This window comes from Acanthisitta chloris, unplaced genomic scaffold (assembly GCF_000695815.1).
Source record: "Acanthisitta chloris isolate BGI_N310 unplaced genomic scaffold, ASM69581v1 scaffold7324, whole genome shotgun sequence".
In the NCBI taxonomy this organism is placed as follows: Eukaryota; Metazoa; Chordata; class Aves; order Passeriformes; family Acanthisittidae; genus Acanthisitta; species Acanthisitta chloris.
The window spans coordinates 1343-13582 of NW_008668677.1; the positions used below are offsets into that span (position 1 = coordinate 1343).

General features: G+C 41.0%; 1 protein-coding gene across 1 annotated transcript; it reads right to left on the bottom strand.

Annotated features, from left to right (window-relative positions):
- Positions 1 to 5649: 5649 nt before the first annotated feature.
- Positions 5650 to 10473, bottom strand: TMEM126A (transmembrane protein 126A). Its single transcript, XM_009072996.1, has 4 exons — positions 10350 to 10473; positions 7140 to 7333; positions 6487 to 6601; positions 5650 to 5903 (listed from the first exon to the last, which is right to left on the bottom strand). The coding sequence occupies exons 1-4, from the start codon at positions 10463 to 10465 to the stop codon at positions 5699 to 5701; spliced, it is 630 nt and encodes a 209-aa protein (XP_009071244.1). The 5' UTR covers positions 10466 to 10473; the 3' UTR covers positions 5650 to 5698.
- Between the last annotated feature and the right edge of the window lie 1767 nt (positions 10474 to 12240).

The window sequence follows — 12240 nt, forward strand, 5'->3', positions numbered from 1 at the left end:
GTCTCCGTGCCTATGCGTACTGAAATTCCTGTTACTTCAGAGTAGCACTAAATTTTAAAAATACTGCATGTATATGCATGTGCTTAATTTTACTGTAGAGTTCTTGATTTAGGCTATGAAAGTATCCATAAATCTATAACTTTATATAAGCAGAGTTTGGAGATGAGCAAATAAGTATCATGAGGCTAATGATTTGAAAAATGCTCCATAATTAACTGGGATAGGAAGAAAATTAGTTTGGCAAGCAAATAGGGTGTATTTTCTTGTACTAGTCAGTGTTTCTCCCCATCACAAAAGATGAGTGGGTTGTTTTCTCAGTTGTGTTACAATGTTTAGGTTGTTTATATGTATGTCAGTTGGGGGAAGAAGGATTGTGAAAATGATAATATGTAAAGTGAGGTTTCACAAAGAATACTTTCTCAAAACAGTTTCCTTCCTTAACTTTTGAAATAAAATTTCTACTTAAGTGTTTCTGAAGTCTTCTGTCTTAAAGCCTTAAATCGTGTGTTTAAGGCTAAGTAGGTGAAATAATTTTCTCCCATGCATTTGCTTTATTGGTGCTAGACCCTATCACATGTTCATCAGTATAAAAGGAATTTGATTTTTCTTTGTGAAACATCACTGTGTGATAAAGTATATGTGTATTTAGCATCCTTGTTTTTCTTTATGCTAAAGTGGATTCAGCTGTGTTGGGGCGGAAGAGACGGGACCAGCTGCTGGCCACATTTCCTGCTTTATTTTAAAAGGTAGTATAAGAAATGAGAATAAAGAGGTAACAGGGCTTTTGCTGTCTTTGGTTAAAAACAAACAAAAAAGTTGAATGCTGGGATCATTTAGTGCCATCCAAGACGATGTTTTTTTAAAGACAATATCCTATTACACAGGTTTTACTTCACTGTATGCAGAATTCCATCTGTTCAGGGTCTATTGCCAGCACAAAAGACTAAGTGGGATACGTGTTACCTTACGCCTCTGTGGTGGCATCAACAGGGCTGTTCAAAGGTTCAGTCATAAGCTGTGTAACCCTGCTGTAACTGATGGGTTATACCAGTGCCACAGGAGTCAGGACCTGCACTGGCTGATGTGCAAAGTGGAAATAATTGAGTTAGATCCAACCTAGGCTCAGCCTGCCTAGCTCAGGCTTCATGAACCTGCTTTATTTTGTAGTTTAACATGCTTGATGAAAAGGGGAACACTAATGTAGCAAGTCTGGGATGTTACAGTGGCATTTTTATGGTTACTTCAGTGTAGAAGTGTTCTGTTAAGTTAACTTGAATATGCATTCTTTCTTGCTGCATCACTGCTAATGGGAGGGTCAGGAACATAGTTCTGGTCTCTGCTGTGAACCTGCACATCGCTCGATCAGGACATGACCCGTGAGCTGGGTCTGAGAGTAGCTGATTTTCTGACATGCAAAATGTGTTGTGGTACAAGAACAAGGTCAAGTCTCAAGAAGGTTAGTGGCTGCAGGCATTTCTAGTGCCTACTGAATCATATTTAAACCAAATAGAGGGGAGGAAGTTATTTGGAACTCTAACCGACTGTACTATCTCTATGGTGTATTATTAATGTAGCTTTTTGAAATGAAAGCCTTGAAATGACATAAGTTAATACTTGAAAATAAATTGTAAATGTTTCTTTGTAATTATGTGCCATCCAGATAAGAATACAATATCATAATAAAATCAGACTTGTTGATCTTTCAGTTTATGGGCTCAAATGTTTTTTCATCTTCTCATTAATGTCTTGCTTTAATGGAGTGGTTCATTAAACAAAGTGGGAAAACAGAAAGGGGAAATACTGTTGCTGCTATCTCTTTGGTCATCAGCTGGAAAACAAGATGAAATGGATCAGGGTATGCAGGATAAATGTTCTTACTCATCTGTCTTTCAAGATAATTTTGTGGTGAGGACAAAATGGAGGTGTTGTTCCTTGAACTGAAGATAAGTGTTCTGAGAATCAGGACTTCTTGTATTTTACAGCTGTTTTTCTTTCTTAATTTTTTCATTATGTGCATATGTTTCATCAGTATACCATGGAGGAGTAAAAGCATAAACCCTTCCATGGTCTACTGGCATCTTTCTCCTTCCTGTCCCATTTTTTTTAGGCTCTGAAGTTTGATGACTGGTAATAATATGCTGTTAAACCACATTTTTTCACCCGGCTGCTATTTCCACACAAAACACTGGAGTGAGTGTTTAAAACAAAAGGTTTGATGGTGCTGGACAGAACATTTTCAAAGCTCCAGAGTGAGCCATGCACTGTACTTATTGATTTCACCAAATGCTTTATTTGTAGAGGGCAGTTTAAAATAGCACACTGACTCCAGCATGCAGGCATGATAACCAAAGTAGACTGCAGCTTGATAGAAAGGAATATTTCACCAAAAAATACAGCTTAAAAATTTAAAAGCATACTGGCTTGCTCTGCCTTTTTGGCCTCTACTTGTGCAAAAGACCCTATTCAGCATTGAAATGTGTTTGTTAAACTGTATGTACCTCAGAACTAAGTGCTGCCAGTGCAATGCTATCTGCATTTTTCAGTATTTCTCCACCCCAGAGTCACTTGTTTCTTATTTAGCATTCAAATAAGAAACAATTTCATGCTCAGTTCTACTTTAGTCCTTTAGTTTGATTCTGGTGCTGTGACTCTTAGTAGTATTCTAAATTAACTTCTCTCCCTTTCCTCTGAAGAGCTTTGCAGCATCTAGGAGGAAAAAACAAATCAGTGCTTCTGACTGGAGAGATGATATAAAAGGAAATGTGTAAGGAACCCTATTCCAACACTTGGCATCTCTTGGTCTTTCCAGATTATAAGATTTCTCATGCCATTTGTCAAAACTAATCACTTTTCCCTGTGAAACATAGGGATCTTTTCCAAAACACAGAGGCCTTTTGTACACTTACTGATTTTTAAAATCCTGAGCTTGTAGCTGAAGAGTTTTTCTGCTAGAGTCAGCAATATCCTGGTTATGGGGCTGTATTTGCTATTGGTTAGACTGTAAATGCCTGAAGGGCATGTTAGGTATGGGAATTGTTCAAATAGACTCTGGTTAAAGAACACCCTGAGTAAAAGTGCACATTGCCAGCAGCTGATTCTACAGTTTCCACCCAGTTTAAGTGGGATATGCAGATGTGGAGAAATAATTCTGCCTGTGCTCATTAGCAGGAGGATGCCAAGAGTGGGACTAGGGCGGATAACAGGAAGATGAGGGTGTCATTTGCAGAAGGCTGTGGAATAGACTGTAGTGTTGAGATTCAGCATCAAAAGTGGTAGATCTAGAAGATAAAATCAGTGCTTTTTTAGTATTGCTGTTGGCTCTTATCTCTAACCAGGCTCAAGGTGTTCCTTTGGCAGTAATTCAGACTTGGAGTAGCCAGAAGTCCAGTGCTGTAGGTTATGGGTTGGACACACGCATGGCTCTAAGAACACAATGGAAGCTATTGCTGGGACATGTAGCCTGTGGCTGTCTTGCTTCTACTGCAGTAATGGAAGAAAGGATACAACTGAAACTTACTCTCACTCAGACAGTGCTTGCAGGGAGCTTGTTACAGTTGGTCAGAGGCTAAGAACTGGTAAAACCTCATCCTATGACTACCTTGGAGGTAGGTCATACCCCACATATGAAAGTGAGAACAGAAGGAGTGTTTCCAGGTTTCTGTGTGGGTGCTCCTCCCCACATGTGCATGCTAGACCTGACTGACAGAGTCCTGCTGTCCTGTGGAATTTTGAAAGGGTTTCAGGCTTTATTTAACTTCTGAGATCATTTTCCCCCAGTTGTTTAAGGAGAAGTACACAGGGTATAACTGAAAAATTTCCTTTTCTATGAACACACCACCTTTCTGGCCTCTACAGCTGACCTGTGACATGACTGATGCTAAACACTTAAAATACATACTTGCAATGTGTGTTCTTCAGTTATGCTGGAAACAAGCATCGGTCTTTGCAACATACTAAAAGCATCGAGGAATGTGTTTTTTTGTTGTTTGTGATTTGCATACAATCTTCACCTTAAGAAAGGAGTATCTGAAACAATGTGGTTTGTCCAAGTCAGATCATTAAACATCAGAGCATGCATTTTGATGGCTGAGGATAATTATCACTTGAACTGATACCAAAATGAAAATAGTACATGCTTTGGTATCTCGCATTTTAAAAAGCACCTGAGTCTGTTTACATTAATTTAGCTGTATCTTGTTATAAACACTTGCAATAATCACTGAGCCAAGTCATTCATTGTCATTCTTAAAGATACTACTGCAAAATAACACCTTTATTTTATGTTTTTATTGTCACAGGTAAGTGGTTCTGTTGGTTAAAGTCTGACGGCTTCTGGAGACATGACAAGTCACTGTCATGCAAAATACTTGCTCCGTGAGAATCTCCAAGGCCAAGGTGATTAAGGTAAGGCCAAGCTGTCTGTTTAGATGCAGACCAGTATGAGAATGCCATGCAGCAATACTTTGAGTTAAGGAAAACTAAGAATATTTTAAGTATAACAAACCATTGCAGAGGTAGTGTGTCTTTGCTGCTTCCCTGTACAAATCAGGCTGCTAATCCTGATTATAGAGAGACAGTGTGATTTCCCTGCTGTATCAACAAATTTGTGAGGAAAAGGTAGATAAATATGGTGAAACTCCTTTAATGCAATTTTCGTCAGTGTTACAGCATAAATCTTAACCCAATTCAAAGTCTCAATGCTGAATTCTTAATTGTCATTAGTATTTCCATGTGGTGCATCTCAGGGGATATAAAATTTTATTGGAGTGTACATGACTGTTGAGCAGTAACTGTACAGGTTTTAGAGTGAAAACCACATGTCAGATTGAGAGAATTACTTCTGTAGAAAAATTACTCTCTGATTTAGTTGTCAAACAGTAGAATACACTAAATATACCTAATGCAGTGGGAGAATGGGCAATTTACAGTGCTCTAGAACATAGGCACCAACATGAAGACACCCCAACTCATAAATGCATTACTCTGGACCACTGATCTTAGGACAAGAGGTGAGATGCTACAATAACAGCACCAGCGCTCTTGACACAGTTCCATCCTTTGGGAAAAGAATAATTTCAAGGCAAAACAGTTACAAGGACATAGTGTGCTCTTGTCAGGCTGAGTTTTGGTTGGTTGATAACGTGTGCTGGGAAGCCTAACATGAGTTATCACTCCTGATTGCTCAGTGGTAACTGTTCCCTATGTTGTGCAGTGTGACCCTTGTAACAGTCTAAAGGGGATAATCTTGTGAGAGAAATTTTGTCCTAGCAGAATGCAGAAAAGTGAGAAAAACACTTGGATTTTGAGAAATCTCTAGAAAAACCTTGCCTTGATCTCTCTATGTTTTTTTAAAAAAAAATCTCTGGTTTGCCTTATGAAGAAAATAACCCCTTTTTTTCAAAAATACTCAGCCTCTAAAGGATGTAGCATCACCTTAGAGTCAAACACTAAGCAGGCACTATAAATGCTATTTTCGCTCTCATTTTCAAAGAAACACACCTGTCTGTAAAGCTGTTATTCAGGTGTATACACTAAGCTGGACATAATGAAAAACTTAACCCGCATTTAGTTCAAAATTGAAAAATGCCAGTGCAGAGTCTTAACTTTGTTTTTCTGTTAAAAGAAGACAACAAGCAACAACTTCATCTCCTTTTTTATTGTGGTTATTTATCCAAGGCAATTGAAAAGTTGTTTAACTTCATTCTTGAAGCAGTTCAGGATCACTGCTAGTACTCATCTGCTGCAGTATTTTGATATACACTCCATGTTGTTTAGTGGCAAGATACAATCCAGTTAGAGCCTGTATCAGCACACCCAGACTCATCTTTCTAAAGACAGGCTGAGCAATTGTGAGCCAGAAGCGTAATACATTTTCTTTCCCTGGCAAGGGAGATGACATATACCTAAACAACATAAACAGTGGCAGAAACTTACTTTTGTTTTTCCATCCAAGCATCAAGATTGAACATTAAAAATATTTAGGCAGATAGACATTCTCTCCTAAGTCAAGTTCCTCTGGTGGTACTGAGCTCTCTGGATAAATGCTACAAAACATCCTGACCACATACTGAGTCTTGCCAAGCCTTGGCATCCCCTTGCTGCGCTCTGAGTTACACAGAATGACACCTGCCAGAGTTTGGCTGCTGGGCACTGCCCAGGGGCAGTGAGGTCTCAGCCATTTACACTGCTTGGCAGGATGGCAGTCACCCTTGCACACACCCAGGCACTTCCTGGGTGGCTTGTATGGTTCCAGCTGAATGCAAGTGCTTCACAGTGGATCACTTTGCAGATCTTGTTTCACTTTGGAGGCTTGGTGTAGCTCTTATGAACTTCACCTTCTAATTAGTTGACCTTAATGTAATTCCTCTCCTATGTACTAAATGCCTACAAGAAGACAGGTGTGCACAGAATCCACAGAATTTACACTGAGAACTGGAGATTTAACCCAGAAATACATTTCACTCATTGCAGGTTAATAAGACGTACCTGGCTGCAAGACTTGCATTCAAGGGGATAGACATGAAAATGGGATAGAGACCACCCACAACAGCCCCTACTAATCCTCCTCGGACCACAGCGCAGACCTCACAGTTCAGCTGCCCTGCATGGCAAACAACATTTCACTGTCAATATCCACATGCTCCACCACATCAGTTTATAAGCTGCATGCAAGACCATGGAAACAAGCTCTTGGCAGAAACTGCCAAGCTGTACAGGTATGCAAGAAATGATGAAAGGAAGACTCTCCCTCTTGCAAAAAAAAAAAAAATCACTCCCTTTCCAACTCATGAAGAATTTATCACTCCAAAGCTGACCTTCAAATGAAATTGTACAGACAGGGGAAACTGAACTGCCTAGTTGCAGTCACTTTTATGTGACTTTGAGTGAAAAATGCTAAAAATAAGCCATGTGTAACAGAAACTTTTTATAGATATACAAACATATGTATCTCCTTTTCCACTCCAAGAGCTCGTTGCTACCTGATGCATTCTGGTTTTCAAACCCTGCTTTACAAACAGGTTTTTCAAGACCACAACAGTTCAGAAGCACTGTTTTGCAGGGAGAAAAAGCTCCTCTAGTGTTACATTGTGTATGGAAAGCAAAGCCCTTTTGAAAACAAGGAATAAAGAGTTTTTTACCTGAAAATATAGGGTCACGCACAAAAACGTCAAAAACTGCTGCTGTTGAAAGGAATGGAATTGCAGCCATTGGCAGAGCAGACGCTATGGAAGCCTTTCTGACATGTAGGATTTTCCTTAAGAAATTATTTGCTGCTAAACCACATAAGCTTGAATTTGCTGCTAGGAAGTATGGTCCATGATTGCAAAGGTTCCTGTGAAAGAAGGAAAGTTGTTTCAGTAACTGAGAACTGTAAAGTGTTCACTCAGTGCTACAATTCTCTTCTGAATATGATACAGGGAGGGATAAGAGATGTAAATCTCTCACTAGTGCAAAACCGAGAGCAACCAAAAGTAACCAGTCCAGCCTTTGCTACATGCCTGAGTTTACATGCACTTCAAGAGTGAAGTGACAGAAAAGTCGAGAAGCCTGTTCTACGATTTTTTTTTCATTTATTATAGCTAATGGAAACTTCATTAAATTTGCTCTCCTAATCAGCATGTTTCTAAGGAGAATGTTTTCTGAAGAGAAATTAATAAATAAATAAATATATATAATCACAGCTGGCTCCTGTAATTAGCCTTGTTTCTAGCCTCCATACCCAAAAGCATAGATTTAGTTTCAACATAAGAGCTCACAGAACATCCCAGGTGGGACAACTGCAGCAACTGAGACTTTGCAGTAACAATCTCAGCAGCTGCTGGTGATCATTTGTAGTGATCCTGTATGCTGAAGGGCAGTAAGCCTTCCTTGTGTGCAAGGAGCACATTGGATTTAAGGTCCTACCTTGCTAGTTAAAGGCTACAGAAGTCCAATGTACTAGCTTACAGAATGGGAGCTTCTATTTCTCCCTTGATAACAGAGGGTCTGGATTCTGTTATCTACCATATTTTTAACATATGGTTTAGAGCAGCTACTCCTGTTGCAATCTGTTGTATGGTGAAGGCAGAACAGAACTAAGTCTGGTCAGAGTCAGCAGCATTTAATATCCTGACAAACAGTTCCCATTTGAGTACATCACATACCAGCAGGTAACAGCAGAGAGGGAACAGGCAAGTGTGCCAGTTGTCCAGGCTGATGAGCAGTTTGTGATTTATTGCATTTGACTCGCAGAAGGAAGCTGTGAATTACCTTTAGCATTATACCTGGCACAGCCACCTGGTTAGTGGGAACAACTCTTTGCTTTAGGTTTTCACAAATCTAAAATACACAGAATGACAGCTATTGCCAGGCAAAGCAATTGCCTGGAAGGAACTCTGATTCTGAGGCTCTGCCAATACAATTATGGCAAAAGTGTATTTTTAAAATGTGTTATAAGTTGGATTTATCACTATAGCCCCAAAGAAAATAAAATGCTTAACCAGTCACAAAATTTATGCTAGGCCAAATGTTGCATTTATTTGCAAAATTTTAAGAAGTGTCAGTCTTCAAACCATTTAGCAATTAAAATACATAATTTAAAAAAAAAAGAGTCTGCTTAAAATTCCTTTTACATTTTAATGCTTAGAGTAGTATTAAGCACTGAAAAAAATCATACAGAAAAAGACTTATTTGTTAATCTTGCAAAACCTAAAGCATTAAAACCGTCTGACATCAAGGACAAGAACTATTTCTCCTTTTGAATAGGAAAATACCTTCATTCTTGGTACATACCAGGCTTTCAAACATGAAAATAAGCTACTAAAAATTCCATTCTGATGCTATATATATATACAGCAAAAGAGCTGTACTGGTCAGATCTTTTGGCCTAATTTAGGAGCTCTGCTTCTTTATTTTGTGTTTTGTTTTAAAAAGAAATTTGCTTTTCAAATCACCATTCTCCCAATACAAGACATTATTCTCAGAGTGTTCCCAGCCATTTCATTCTGTTGGGCTGTGTACAGTCACAGGCAATGAAACGCAGGCTGGCACATACAGAAATCTGGAGGACAGAGATTTAAAATTTTAGCAGCATATTTAAGTATCCAAACCAGAGCCAGTTAACCAGTACCCAGGACCAGCAGAATCTCCTCAGGCTCAGTGATGCACAGAACTGCTGCACTGCGCAAAAGGAAAGAAAGGGAGGATGGAAGGGTTGGGGTTTGGGCTTTTTTGTTTGTTTGCTTGCAATACTAGCTCCCTAGCGTTAGAAACAAGTGCTTTGGTGAACAGGAGCTCTCTCAGTTTGACTGCAGTGTGCTTGCTCTTCCCTTCCAGCCACTAGTGACCTCCTCTCTGGATATACAAACTTCAAGTCCTGCCATGGTCTGGTAGCTAGCTCTTTCCAAGCCCCAGCATCCTTAAGTACCAGTTTCTATCCAGATGTTACCACATCACCACTGAGGTACCAGTAGTGACATGGTACTCCCCTGCTCTCCTAGGGAAGGAAGAGGGTTGGTAGTTGAACGTGAGGGCAGCACATCCTACACAAAATTTCACCTCTGGCTGCAACAGCAGGGATAAAGCCTTGGTGTTATTCTTTCTCACCTGTATGGAGAGGCCCTGTGTTACTACCAGCAGTTTGTTTAGTCACCAATTTAGTCCTATTAAAAAAATATAAATAAAATAAGCATCCGTTGACTCTTATTTATACAGAATTTATCCAAGCTGATACACATACAAATGGCTCCTAACAGAACCAGCTCAAGTCCAGCAAGGTTTTGCAGTGAAATGCAATATCACAAAACACGAAAAGGTCATTTTGGAGGCCCAGAAGGCATTTAGCTGGCTCTGTGCTGCACAGAACCCTGCTGGTGAGCCTGCAGGACTCCAGCTGACTCTTCCACCACCACCTGGATATCTCAGTCTTCCTGAAATGGCAAGTGGTGCAGAATGAAATCCAGAAACCAGCAGGTTGATGCTTACTCAGTGCTGGCCCCAGGCCAGCCCTGCTGGACACAAGATGACTCCAACAGAATCACATTTCAGTTTCCTAGAAAATGTATTAGCTCTAGCACAGGACTGTGTGAATGCTCAGAGCCAGTCAGGGCTGATCAGCCATCCCAGAACCCTAAGCATTGGGAAGCATATGCCAGAAACCAGCTGAGCAGGACCACAACTAACACTGAACTAAGCATATTGGAAAAACACAAACCAGGTTTTCTGTTCTGGACAATAACAAGCATCTTCACAATTAACTATTTTTGTAACTGCAATGAAAATTTGTAATACATGAGTAGGAAAAAAGAAAAGCCTCCAAAAGACTTGAAATGTTTGATGCACTTATCTTCATTTATTTTACCAGCACTTACTGATCTGCTTTAGGAAGCTCATTAAACATCTTTTCTATGATTTCCATCCGTTTAAGTCTGTCCAAAAATAGTCCTTGCTGTGGAGAATCTAGTTCAAGAAACTCTCTTCCTGTCATCTTGAAGTCCTGGATCATAAGGAAAAAACCAAACAAATGTAATGAAAGTTACACAGACCCAGTATGAATCAAATAAACATTTAGACTCTTTGCCACTATGAATCACAAATGCATTTCCTATTTTGCATGGCAATATTCCAGGTTTAAATCGACTTAACTGTCAAATAGGTCTGTAAGAAAAAAATACACCAAATAAAGCTTAAATGTTTGTAAAGATTTAAAGAGGTCACAAAGATACCTACTCTGATTTTATATTCCACACATAAGGACTTTTTTATTGGCACTCTTAGCCAGAGACATATATCAAGTCAGAAAGCACACAGCTGTACTGGGTTTGCATGGCAAGGCTTTGGTAGCAGGAGGGCTGCAGAAATGGCTTCTGAGATGCCAGAAATTTCTGCCATGTCCGAGAGCCTGTTCCGGCTGGCTCCAAGACAGACCTGCCACTGGCCAAGTCTAAGCCCAACCACAACAGTGGTAGTATCTGTGGGTAATATAGTTAAAGAGTAAAAACTGCTGCACATCAGCAGCTGGAAGAGGAGAGTAAGAATATGTGACAGAAACATCTTTGCAGAACTCTATGTCAGTGCAGAGGGAGGGGGAGGAAGTGTTCCAGGTGCCAGAACAGGTTCCCCTGCAGCCTGTGGTGCAGCCCATGGTGAGGTGGCTGTGCCCCTGCAGCCCATGAAGTTCCATGGGGGAGCAGAGATCCACCTGCAGCAGCCCATGCTGGAGCACAGGGATGCCCAAAGGCGGCTGTGACCCTGCAGGAAGCCTGTGCTGGAGCAGGCTCCTAGCAGGACCTGTGGACCCATGGAGAGAGGAGTCCATGCTGGAGCAGGTTTGGTGGCAGCACTTGTGACTTTGTGGGGGACTTACTGCTCCTGAAGGAGTGCACCCCGTGGAAGGGACCCATTCTGGAGAAGTTCATGAAGAACTGCAACCCGTGGGAAAGACTCATGTTGCAGAACTTCATGAAGAACTGTCCCCCATGGGAAGGACCTCACACTGAAGCAGTGCAAGGAGGGAGTGGTAGAAACAACAGGTGATGAACTGACTACAACCCCCATTCCCTGTGCTGCTAAAAGGGAGGAGATAGAGAAAATCAGGTGTGAAGGGAGGGGTGGAAAGAAGGTGTTTGTAGGATTTAGCTTTATTTCTCATTACCCTACTCTTGATTTGATGGGAAATAAAGTTCTCCAAAGTCTAGTCTGTTTTGACTGTAATGGTAGCTGGTAAGTGATCTCCTTGTCCATATCTCAACCCAAGAGCTTTTATTCATACCTTCTCCCCATCCTATTGAGGAGGAGGAGTGACAGAGCATCTTGGTGGCCACCTGGCAGCCAGCAGAGGTTGACTCAACACAAGACCTCTTGATTAAACTTGTTTAGTGATTCAACTGCTTGTTCTAGACGTTTTTCCCGAAAGGAAAGTCTCCCAGACTTACGTTGCCAGTCAGACTCACCTTAAGTTTCTTTTATAACGTGAAGGCTATGTCCCAAGCCCTGTCTATAGGACTGTGCTTGCTTTGGCTTGGGCTTGGCAGAATGCAGGAGCGGAGGAAGCAGGACAAGCGGGCAGATCTCACCGGAGCCTCACGCTTCCACCCGCCTCAGGAGGCTTCCCAAACCTGTGTCGTGGGTAACGCAGACACCACGTCACGGAGCTGAAACTACCCACCGCAGACACACGTTTCTCCCTAACCATGGAGGCCCTCAGGCCCCGGCCCTGGGCAGAACCCTCACAGCGGGAAGCTGCGGCTCACCCCCAGGCTT